The 12531-nt window shown below is 41.0% G+C and overlaps 1 protein-coding gene across 2 annotated transcripts; it reads left to right on the top strand.

Annotated features, from left to right (window-relative positions):
* The first annotated feature begins 2479 nt into the window (after positions 1 to 2479).
* Positions 2480 to 12119, top strand: hnrnpm (heterogeneous nuclear ribonucleoprotein M). Of its 2 annotated transcripts, XM_004067715.4 has the most exons (16): positions 2480 to 2742; positions 3370 to 3551; positions 4898 to 4950; positions 5600 to 5607; positions 5743 to 5836; positions 7406 to 7669; positions 8127 to 8280; positions 8376 to 8425; positions 8521 to 8578; positions 8794 to 8901; positions 8981 to 9028; positions 9129 to 9197; positions 9285 to 9386; positions 9471 to 10063; positions 10153 to 10204; positions 11697 to 12119. In XM_004067715.4, exons 1-16 carry the CDS (start codon positions 2672 to 2674, stop codon positions 11858 to 11860), a joined length of 2070 nt encoding a protein of 689 aa, XP_004067763.1. In that variant the 5' UTR covers positions 2480 to 2671; the 3' UTR covers positions 11861 to 12119. The 2 variants fall into 2 exon arrangements, with proteins under 2 accessions (XP_004067763.1, XP_078802652.1); XM_078946526.1 differs by lacking the exons at positions 2480 to 2742; positions 3370 to 3551; positions 9285 to 9386 and having other exon boundaries at positions 4898 to 5607.
* Positions 12120 to 12531: the final 412 nt, after the last annotated feature.

The raw sequence follows: 12531 nt of genomic DNA, 5'->3' as shown, positions 1-12531 counted from the left end.
GGCCTATAAAATGAGAGAAGTGGGGAAACATAAAGTTCTTAGTATGAGCAAGGTAGAACTGGGAGGTCAGGGGCCAAGAGGAGTGATTTGGGGCTTACCCGTGGAGATGTCCATTACAGAACTCAAAGCTAACCTACGAGGGGCAGAAATAAGAAAAGCAAGGACATTAAGTGTGATGGTGTGAGGAGGGAATATGTTCCTAAACCCATTAGATGTTTTCACTGCCAGAGATTTGGACACATTTCTGCTGTATGTAAAGGAGACAGGAGTCAGATAGTATACAGGACAGGAATGTTGAGGGGAGAGTTTGGTTAGATTTGAAGAAGCTGGTCACGCTTGTGGCTGGAGTTATAAATGGAACACACTGGAACATATATCGTATGTCAGTGTAAAAGATGTACATGTGACAATAAAAGGATTCTGATTCTAAATGCAAGGATGGTAACTAAGTGGAAACTAAAATGAAAAGAATACAAATCATTGTGAAAGCAGCGGCGAAACATTTGGACATTAATGAGTTGACATGGTGAGGTACGTTTGACAAAAAAAACCGTGTCTGATAAAAAATCATTTAAGAACTCAGTTAAATTTTTAGACACAATGAACTTTATTGAATCAAACGTGAAACTGTTTTGAACTGAAAATGATTTGGAGAAGTATTGGAGCAAGTGCATAGTTTTAGGTATCTTGGAGTTATATTTGATACAAAATTGAAATGGAGAGAGAATATTGATAGTATAGTAGGGAGATGCAAGGGGAGCCGGTTTAGCTCGTGTTGGTCTGCATCACCTTCCATCCTTGAAACCAGGTTCGAATCCGGGCTGCTCCCTATTCCCTTCTCTGCTTCTGTGCCAGTCCCAAGCCCGGATAAATTGAGAGGGTTGCGTCAGGAAGGGCATCCGGCGTAAAACATTGCCATGTTAACCATGCAACTCATCCTCAACTGATAGGTTGTTACCCCTGATGGGGAAAGAGAGAGTAGGGAGATGTAAGAAAGTCATAAATATTATGAGATGCTTGAAAGGCACTGGGTGGGAAGCTAGTGCACAGGAATTGAGACAAATATACTGTCCCAGATTATGGAATTATTGTTTATAATTCAGTTTGCAAAACTCTGTTACATAAGGTAGAGGTAATTCAAAATCAGGCGTTGAGAATGTTTACTGGGGCTATGAGGTCAACTCCTGCTGTGTCATCATAAGTTGAAATGGGGGATCTGCCATTGAATCTCAGAGTTAGGCAACTGCTACTTCATTATTGGGTGAACATACAGGGTTGTGCAGTTGAAGAGCACATGGTTATGAAAGCCATTGTTCCCTGTTGGGAAAGTGGTATTGGGAAAAACAAAAGTGTTGCTTGGAAATTAGCTAGATTAGTGAGAGAAACAAAGATTCATGGTAAAACCATAGTAAAGACGTTTTTGTACCAGGCCACTCCTTTCTGGGGTTTTCCAACCGTGCAAGTGGATTTTTATCTCCACGGGTAGATGGAGAGTAGCAAATGGAAGGGACACTGGGATGAAATCCCAGCAGACAGTTTAGACACGTTACATGCCTCATTTATTCCCATATACACATGGATCTAAAGACCCAGAAACAAAGAGGACTGGTTTTTCTTTCTGTATCCTTACATCGGGGAAATATGTTGGAATCAAAACATCAAAGGATCTTTCAGTTTTTGCAGTTGAAATGTTTGCAATATCATTTAGTTTACACTGGTTAGAACAGAATAGAATTAGAGATGGTATCATTTGTTCAGACTCATTATCAGCATTGATGTCCTTGAAATATTTTTCTTCCGATAGAAGGTCAGATCGAATGTATAAGATTTATGAGAGTTTATTCAGGTTGGAAGAATTGAAGATAAGCATCAGATTTAAGTGGGTACCAGCACATAGGGGGTTGGAGGGAAATTAAATGGCTGATTTTCTGGCAAAATGGGCGTTGAAACGGGCGACAGAGATGGAAATTCCTTTAGGCAGAACGGAGATTAGGGCGATTATTAGGAGGCGTATTTTGGAAGAATGGCAGGTACAATGGGAAACGGAGAGGAAAGGTCGACATCTATTCAGTATTCAAGACAAAGTAGGGAAAGGTATGAATATCAGAGTAAACACCAGAGATCACGGCATAATATCACAATTGAGGATAGCACACACTGCTCTAAATAATACATTACATCTGATAGGGGGAAATCCAACTGGTTTGTGTGATTGCAGGAAAGGGGAAGAATCAGTGGAGCACGTTTTGTGTCATTGTGAATTGAATGGGGAAGAAAGAAGAAAGCTGGAGAAGAGTCCGGTTGCCAGAGGGTGAACGGCTGAGTTTGAAGAAGCTTTTGGGAGGGGAGGAAAATTTAAATGGTGCATTATAGGTTTTTTGAGCAGAACCAGATAATTGAGGAGAATATAGTTTTGTTTATTTATTTATTTTTTAAAGTTAGGTAGTCCCCCACGCCGATCCATACTCCAATACGGTAGGTGGCGGTAATGCACCTTGTTGTTGGTGCCTCCCGCCATTTAAACCATGAGAAGAAGAAGAAGATTTTTTTTATAGTAGGGCAGTCGTCCGCCATTTTCAGCACAGCGACTAGGGAATCGTTTCTGTTGTTCGATTCTAAAAGCAGTTTGCTGCGTAATTGTTTTTGGTAAGGCACACTTTTCCCAGTGAAAATGTCTAACGAGCAGGCCGAAATCACGATCGAGAATGCGAGCCAGGAGCAGCAGCAGGAGCAGCAGCAGGGGTGAGCCCGAATGCCTTTGTTGTAAGAAGCTAGCAAGACCGACTAACGTCGTTAGCAGAAATGGTACTCCGTCTTAATAACCCATGCAAACGACTGGCCAAAGATCGGATACTGCATAAAATAAAACACATGCTACAGTCGGTTATTTCATATACATTTATTTAAACGCGTGTTTTTGTGTTGCTGCGAAGCTTTTGTTAGAACGGGGGAGGAGTAGGGCCCACTTTACTTTGAGACTGGCTCGCGGCCTAACCATGTGGTTGAAGCGCAGCCTTTCAAGCCGTTACAAGTTCCAGTACTTAAATATATTAACAAGCACATTTGAAAAGTTTGCATTTGCGTGCTTTAAGTTGTTTTTTAAACTATAAAACTATGTAGAAGTTTTGGTATAAATAAAATATTATAACGGCTGTTAGCAATCCACGCTCCATGATGATGATGATCATGCACCGAAGACTAGCCTTGTTTTTGCATCTTTTTACCCTGCTATTATGTTGAAGAAAGACGAATAATGCCTAAAATAGTTACTAATGTATTGTAATTTAAACACTTATTGTTTAATATGTTTTATTCACTTAGCAATGTGTGTAAAAAAAGGTTTTTTGACTATTAACTTTTCTAATTTAGAGAAATGAATGGAAAAGCCAATTCTGACTCCAACCAAAGCAGGAAGGAGAGACCCCAGAAGAGGGGCGGAGGAGGCCGATATGAACCCTACGGCAACATAAACAAACGATACCGTGTGGTTGTCAGCAACATTCCCTATGATGTGAAATGGCAAACCCTTAAAGACCTGATGAAAGAGAAAGGTAAGGTTTTCAGATGGGGTGCTGGCTCATGCCAGCTCATAAGTTAGGGTAAGCATCCACGATTTTAGTGTTTGGATGCTGCAGCTTTGAAGGATTGGGAAAACAGTGTTTTGAGAATTTGGTGAGTTACTCGGAACAAAGGTTCAGGATTATGCCTCTTGTCCACCAACTCAGGTGTTGCTGCAGAATTGTACAAAGGTGGTGAATCAGGATGTTCAATTGAACATGCAACCCATTCTGACCATTCTTTAATCAGGTTTTTTGTGGAGAACGAGGCCACTAGTGTGAAAATCTGGATTTGATCAACAAGGACTTATTTTTCTATGAATTGCAACCTGTAACGACCAGTAAAGCTTAAAAATGCACCGTTTTTGAGAGATGTGACCTTTTAAATGTCCTGCTCGGCAGCAACTTTGAATTGTGAAAAGATGACTTTAAATCTGTTTATAAAAGAGTTGTTGCCTGTAGTCAAAGGAGTGCTGGATCATCATTGGTGTCATCGATAATCCAACGAAGTGAAGCAATCCTCGTGTTGACCAAGCGCTTTTAACTTGTTTATTGATAATTGTTTGTAGAGTAAATTGCATTCTCTTTTTTTAGGTGTGACTTGGACAAGCAAATGTTACTCATCAGATCCCCATGTTGTGGCAAACACAGCTTTGTGCTGTGGATGATTTTTGGGGTACAGGTCTACAAAATAAAGCAACTTCTTTTGTACTGTCCTTCTCCTCAGAGGTTTGGTGACTCTTGCCAATGTCCTATAAATACAAGCGATCCCCAAAAAAGTGTGGCTGTGGTAGATGCTGAACTAAAATTCAGACTTTATTTACTCTTATCTTTGCTTTAGTAGGTCATTTATAGCTTGTAGTTAAAAGAATGGTCCTTTTCCGCAGGGCTTGCTATCAAGAATATTGTCCATTTTGGGGGTCAAAAACATGGCGCTGCCAGTTAAAGTATGCTCAGGTTTGCAATGAAATGGGTGGAGGCTTTGTTCATCACGATTTTTGTCAATTTTCTTCATGTATTAGGTGGTTGTCAAGGTAGCATATCGAAACAGTTGGCCAATTTAGCAGTTGGTGTCCACAGTCTATTGTTTTTTGGTGTCTTGGTAGAACTACAGCGGGTGAAAAGGACAGACTAAGAAGTTTTAAGTTGTTTTCTTTAAAGAACCAAGCTTGCTTTTTGTAGACCTGTACCAAATTGTGTTGCTGAGGTGCTGGGGGAAGCTCAGGACTTGCAGTCTGAGCTCAGTCACCGGCCGTCCTCCTTGTTTCTGCTCTAAACCCCCATTGTTCTCTCGGCTTCTCTCCCCTTGGTGTGTGTCGTCTCTGGAATCTGATTTGTAGTGGGTGAGGTAACGTACGTGGAACACTTAATGGACGCAGAAGGCAAATCGAGGGTAAGTGCAAATACATACAAATAAAATATACAAGCCCAGACAAACTCTTGTTTGTCAGTTTTGGTTTCCTTGTTTACATTCCCGGGAATTGTTCAGATAGAAACTTGGTTGATTTTTGTCAGTTGGAGACATGTTGGAAGTGTTTTACTCGGTCTTAATCGTGGCACTGACTTGATGCAAACCTCAAGGGTTGATACTCTTGAAAACTGACTTGAGCTTTTCTCGAATTCAGTCCTGTGGGTTGCAGAAGTTGACAATGTCCCTACTGGTTCCTGGATATGCTCCTTGTGACCTTAAGGGTTTTAATCTGGAAGAGGTTGTTATAAAGTTGCTAGATGGTTGTTAAGCATAATGCCTTTTGTATAACTGGAATGTTACTGCTCCAGTACCATAGCGGTGTTGAATTACTATTTGGGGTTTTACTGCTCCTTTTGATGTTGGATAACTGCTGTTATATTGAATACAACGGTGTGTTTTGTTAGTGATTGGATAAAACCTTTTCAAAGTATGGAATTTTGTCAAGGCTGTAGACTTTGTGCATGATCTCTTTCTTGTCTTCTGACTAAATTTGTTGTTAATCCATTACTGTTATTAATTTCAAACCTTTTTCAACTCTTTTTGGGTGCCTGACCTGATGACTACAATCAAGGGTTGTGCGTGAGTAACTTTTTATCTACTCTGAGTTTTTGACAGTATTTCTTATTTTTACTAAATATGACTACACTAAAAAGCATGCACATTTTGTATGTTAAGGAACAAGTTTGATGTTTTAACTGGATGTGTTTTGGTCAGTGTGGTTGAGTTTAGGACTGATGAACTAATGAAGAAGGCAGTGGAAAAGGTGAACAGGCACGTTCTTAATGGAAGACCTCTTAAAGTGAAAGAGGTAAGCTACACTATAAAAATATTACCGTAATTTCCGGACTACAAGCCGCTACTTTTTTCCTGCGCTTACAGCCCTGCGGCTTATTCAGTGACGCGGCTAATTTATGGATTTAATTAGCGGCCGCCATGTACGTACTTTCGAACTCAGTGAATAGTTTGAATTCTTTATCTAACACCAAACACAAGGCATTTATATTCAACACACCTCTAAGCAGCCAAACAGCATGGACTTGACTTCAGGTCTTAGACACTTCAGTCATGGTTCAACAAAATGAAACACGCATGCCGGGCCGCATCCCAGAATCCTTTGGTGCCATTATATCCAACGTGCACCAGATCGCCGCTACAATATGATGAAGCTTTCAAGTTAAAAGCAATCGTTAAAAGCAGCGTAAAAAAGTCCACCGTCACCAACGGGTTTGGAAAAGCCGGTTTGCTGCGTGACGGAGAGAACAGCGCATGGAGTGAATTTACACTCAGTTTACGGTTTCTAAGGAAACCGTAAAAGCAGAATTTTGCTTTGAAAAACTCACAGCCTCCGTGTGAGCTGGAGACATCTTCTCCTGCTGATTGAGCTGCGGGGCCGATGGCAGTCTGAAGGCTCCCACACGTAACAACGCACCCGCCCCTCATACACAAAACGTACAGTATTAAGTCCGATTGCTTTGCACAGAAACGATTTGCTCCATCCACCGGCGCAACGGGAACAAAGTGCTCCTCCTTGAAGCCGCCCTGGCCAGAGCTGTCGGAGTAGATAGGAAGGGGAGACAAGGAGCGCGCGGGGCGGGAGCGGAGCGCAGAGGCGTCCTCGGAGTGCAGAGGCTTCTGAATTCTGACGCACGCGCCGCACTGAGGCGCGCGTATCACGCTGAGGCGCGCGCTTTTCAGTCGCCGCTGCTGTATTTTACCGGTGTGTTTTTTAACCAGCCCTGTTACTCCCATAACGCTGCCGCGACACAAGCGGAAGGAGAGCTGTACCCGTTCACCCCTCCATGCACTGCTGATACTTGCTCATTCTTAAACACGTACAACAGTATGGCGAGCCGGGCATTGGCCCCGCCTTTAGCCCCTAAGACTCATGGGAAATGTGGAATCGCGGATGTAAATTTCCTCATCATAACTGAGGGATGTAATGTTGATTATATGGTTACTGTTTGTAATTTTATGTATGATACCTAGATTGTCAATAAGTAAAAAAAAAAATGAAATAAAAACACCATAACTGAGGAACTTGTGAACAGAATAGAGGTCCATGCTGTTTGACAGATGTCGATACACTCAAATACATGAGCCAGAGGCAAAGCTGGCACCACCCACAATGTGCTAATGAATTGCACTCACTCTGGGATACTGGCCGTGATCTGTCAGGATGACAATATCGCCTAACACATGCGCAGCTTGTACTCTGATGCGGCTTGTGTATGTATAAAACTAATTAAACACGTGAAAATGGGTGGGTGCGACTTGTTATCGGGTGCGCTTTGTAGTCCGGAATTTACGGTAATATAAAAATGATTAATAACTTGCATAATTGATTTGTTCAACTTGTACCCCTTTGTTCATTTTTTAGGATCCTTATGGAATCATTTCACAAAGGGAGATTAACAAATGTCAAATTGGAGGACCACCAGTAGGCCCTGGCGGTATGGGTGGTATGGGAGGAATGGGTGGCATGTTGGGAGGAATGGGTGGTGGCATGGAACGCATGGGTCCTGGGCCGAGTGGTCCCATGGTCAACATTCCTCCCAGCCTGATGAACAACCCAAACATCCCCAATGAGATAATTCACGGTCTCCAGGCCGGCAGGATTGGAAGCACTGTATTTGTGGCAAATGTGAGCTCCCTGAGATTTTTCGTTGCACACACTTGATGAGTAACAGTAAGAAAAAAGCTTTTGATTGGCCTGTGTATTTCTGTCAAACTGCTAAATCTATTTTGTGTGGTTTTATACTTTTATGATCCAGTTTGAAATTTGTTCTAACTCGCGTTGATTCTGTTTAAGCTTAATTCCACTCTAAAAGTAATGAAAAACTACACAACACAGTTGATTTGAGAAATTAAACTTTCATTAGTAACGCTTGGAATTTTCATATTTTTGACTTTTTTTTCTAGCATCTCTAACAAATGTGAGAAACTGCCATAAAAATCATAAAATCCTTTTTACATGTATAAAAACAGAGTCTGGGTTATCCAATCTGTTGTCTTTTAGTTGTCAGTATAATGAGAATTGTGTGCACGACATATACAGAAGTCCTTGCCTGGCCTTACAAAACTGCTTCTTTTTCCAACAGCTTGACTACAAAGTTGGTTGGAAGAAGCTGAAAGAGGTGTTCGGCATGGCTGGCATGGTTGTCAGGACAGACATTCTGGAGGACAAGGATGGGAAAAGCAGAGGCATGGGCACCGTGACATTCGAAATGCCAATTGAAGCAGTCCAAGCTGTCTGTATCCTTCAGCCAAAAAAACAAATTTAGCTTTTAGTGTAATTTAGAATATAGTTGTTTTGTAATGGAAGCAGATTTTCCCTAACAATTTGATAGCCATGTTCAATGGGCAGCTGTTATTCAACAGGACCATGCATGTCAAACTGGTAAGCCCTGCTCTTATGTTGAATTGAGCATATTTGTACATTTTATTTGAAGGATTTTTTAATGTTGATCATCTCTTTTGTTGTGATTTTACCAGGATGAAAAATCTCTTCCCAAAGACTTTGGACCCCCAGACAGAGCTTCTGCTTTGCCTCGTAAGTCTATCGAAAAGATGATTTTCAAGTGAATGGTTTTGATTTTCTCAGCAAACAAAAAGGCTATAACTGTCCTGCAAAGCTAGAGACAATTTATATTGATTTGGTTTAAGTAGAGAACTAATTATTTAGATGCACTCTGTAGAAAAATCGTTTAAGTTACTCGGACAGTTTGTGTGAACACGGATTAAAACCTTGAAACATCATTTTCACAGGTGGCCTCAGTGGTATTGGTTTAGGCCTGGGACCTGGTGGTCAGCCTATTGACGCTACTCAGCTCAACAGAGGCGGTGGAGCAGGGATGGGGAACATGGGTCCAGGAGGTGGCTATTTTATTTGGGATCATTAATTTTGACTGTAAAATGAAAGTTAAAGCTAATACTGTTGTAACTATTTTATTAGGAATGGATGGAATGGGATTTGGCAACATGGGAGGTCGCATGGGAGGAGGCAAGACTGATGTTTATTTTGCAGAATATGCCCAGAAAATAGGAAGATTTTAATATATTTCAAGTTTTACACTTTGAGTTGGTTTCATTGTTTTCTTTAGGAATGGATAACTTTGGCGGAATGAACAACATGGACCGTTTCGGCTCTTCAGGAATGGGTCGAATGAATGGTAAGTAGATGTGGTGGGGCGCTGGGTAATCCAAAGCAAGCGTGAAATTTTTCACGTTTCTAATGGTTTCATCTCTTGCATTGTTAGAGATGGACCGTGGGATTGGTGGTGCTTTTGACAGGGAATTTGGGAGAAATGAAATGGGAATGTCTCGCAATAATTTTGGAGAGTCCTTTGAAAGAGGAATGGGTTAGTATTTCTGGTTTACACCTTGTATATCTTACTGAAGGTTGACTCTACCCTGCTGTATTTTTCTTTTGTGTTCTTCTCCAGGGAACTCTATGGGTATGGACCGTATGGGTTCTGGAATGGATCGCATGGGAGGCAACATGGATCGCATGGGAGGGATGGACAACCGAATGGGTATGGACAGGATGGATCGAGTGTCTGACCTGGACCGGATGGGAACCGGATTTGACCGCATGGGCTCTGGGATGGATAGGTTGGGGCCGGGGATGGACAGGCTTGGTCCAGGTCTGGACCGTATGACCTCCAGCATGGATCGCATGGGCCCAACTGGGTTTGATCGCTTGGGCTCAACAAATTTGGATCGTATGAGTAGCAACATGGACTTTAGCTCCCCAATGGGAATGGATCGCATGGGCAACACTGGCCTTGACAGAATGGGAAGCGGCTTCGATCGCATGGGATCCACGGGTGGCATTGATCGCTTTCCCCCTGGCGGCCTGGACCGCATGAACTCTGGCATGGATCGGATGGGATCTGGAGGTGTGGGTGGTCAGTTTGATCGTTCTGGTGATGTGAATCGGGGATTTGGTGGAAATTCCTTTGGTGGAGCTGGACCTGCAGGGCCTGGAACTGGAGGTGGCAATCTCAGGAAGGGATGTCAAATTTTTGTCAGAAATGTACGTTCTTGAATCACTAAGCTATGTTTCATTTATTAAAAAGAAATGATTTTCTTGGTTTTACCTAATTCCTTGTTTTGTTTCGACAGCTGCCATTTGATTTCACCTGGAAGAATCTGAAAGATACCTTCAATACCTGTGGTAAGAAAGTTGTGGATTCTCACGATTCGGTCATAAAACAAATAGGTGAACATAAAATACAGGTTGTGTTACTGTGTACAATGTCAGAGATTTACAATAGAGATGTATGAAAGTGTATATCCAGATGTATTCAGACTTATGTCTCCAGAGGGTTTGTACAGAGTAAGTGCAATATTGATGAGACAAATGAAATGTTGCAGTGGTTATAGTGAGAGCATAGGGAAGGAAAGGAATGGAGTCTAGAGGAAGCAGAGTTCAAGAACGACAGTTTGGTAGGGGGGGAAAGCTGTTCCTCTGTATGCTGATATTTTGACTGTAAAGTACTTTGGGCCTTTAAGAAAGGGTAGAAAATCTCTTCCTAGGTATTAAAAGAACTTAATAATTGCTGTGAAATGTATCACTTTGATGTATTCATTTAAATTCACCACATTGTGGAACAGTTAAAGATCAAAATACAACTAAAAATGGCTTCATGAAGTTTATTATAACAGACTTCCAACCTTTACACCAATGAGAATTATTTTATTTTTTATCTAAAAAAAATCCCCCAGTCAGGATCAGAGTGATTTTATAGTTTTCTTAATTTCGAAGACTGGGATGTAGCAGAAGAAAGAGAAACTAATCTGAGGAGATGAAACACAAGGAGGAATCAAACGATTTAGACTTTTGTTTCTCACTTCTGACTGGACTCAGAGGTCCATGTTATCTCTGAACTTCTTTATTGTGGTTTTGCTTGTTATTTACTTGTTAAAGCTCATATTTTTTAAGAGGTGAATTTTTCCTCTTAAAAGATTCTTTGTTTATCTTGTGACGTCAAGTTTAAGTACCACTGCAAATGCAGTGAGGTGGTTCGGGCTCTGTAGCCATTACCATGACAAATAGTCGTGTCAAATAGTTGCTGGAAATGTCTTGATAAATAACGAGTTTGAAGTAATAAAAGTAAAATATTTATTTCTATTGTAAGTGACCTTGGTATAAGCAATATAATGCCCCTTTGAAGTGCATGTTTCAGAAATCAACCCATTTTATGAGTAATATTCCAACACGATCAGGTCTCCTGAATTCTGGACCTCCTCCTTGTAGCAGTCTGGTTAAGGAAAGCAATCACCGTAGTTATCTTCTACAAACTTTTGAAACCTTACATAGATCTGCAGTCGTGGGCTAAAAGAGAGTAGCGGACGGAGCTCAGTACACAACCGTGTGGTATGCTTTTGTAATAGAACAGGTTTGCCTGATATGCCAACCATGATGTCCGTAATGCAATTGTAGATCTACATTTGGTGGTTAACTTAAAGGCTGTATTGAATGCTGAGCTGAAGTCAACAAACAACATTCAAGCACCATTGGAAACTGCAATATTTGTGGTGTGTGTCTAAAATTCTTCAGACATCTCTAGTTGAGAAAGTTCTGTTGTTGTAAAAGGTCTCTACACATTACTGTTTATTGGCTCAGCATGAAGTAACTTCCTGTCTTTCTTTTTGGTCTACTGAAGGTATGGTCCAGTATGCTGATATTAAGATGGAGAATGGAAAATCCAAGGGCTGTGGTGTGGTTCGCTTCGACAGCCCTGAAACTGCGGAGCGTGCCTGCCGGACCATGAACGGCTATCGGCTGAACGGGAGGGAGATCGACGTCAGGATCGACAGGAATGCATAAGCAAACCTGTTTATCAAGGACATTTCTTTTAGCCCATAATGTCCAAACACCGCTTCATCTGAATTTCCCTCCACTGCTCTTGTTTTGGTAGTTTCTGTAACGACAATTACATTTTAGTTAGACGTTTGTAGCAGTGAACATATTTTTAGTTTTTGTCTTTTCAATTTTAAGAGACCAAATTTTTAATTTTTGCCATGCTTCTATTGTGACTTGTTTTTGGTCTGTAGGTTGTTTTGAAAATAAAAAAATCTCAATTTAAGAGTTTTTTTCTCTTCATTTTAAGTCTTGTGATCCCACAGGTTCCACTAATAAGCAAATATAATATTTAAACTATTATACTTGTGTACTTCCACAACTGTCCTTAAGATGTGTTAAGTAAAACTTTGTAACTATGTTTAGTAATGAAGCTTAGCTCTCCAATAAATTACCCATTTGATATGTGGCGCTTTGAAAGAAACACATTTGTTGGATGAACAACAAAAGTAGATCTGTTGGTTGCATCAAAGTAAACTTGCCAATACTCCTGATGTTTGTTGTTGACATAAAAAAAAGACTAGCAAAAACATGAATTGCAAGTGGAACAACCTTTCACACTCACCTTAAAGTAGCCTCCAGCCTGCTGTCAGAGGAGATGTTCTACATTCAGCATTTGTTGCAAGTGAGACTATTGG

The sequence above is a fragment of the Oryzias latipes genome, chromosome 4, assembly GCF_053564925.1.
Source record: "Oryzias latipes strain Hd-rR chromosome 4, Olatipes_Hd-rR_3.1".
NCBI lineage: Eukaryota > Metazoa > Chordata > Actinopteri > Beloniformes > Adrianichthyidae > Oryzias > Oryzias latipes.
The sequence above is the reverse complement of the archived record's forward strand: the minus strand, read 5'-3'. Positions and strand labels throughout refer to the sequence as shown.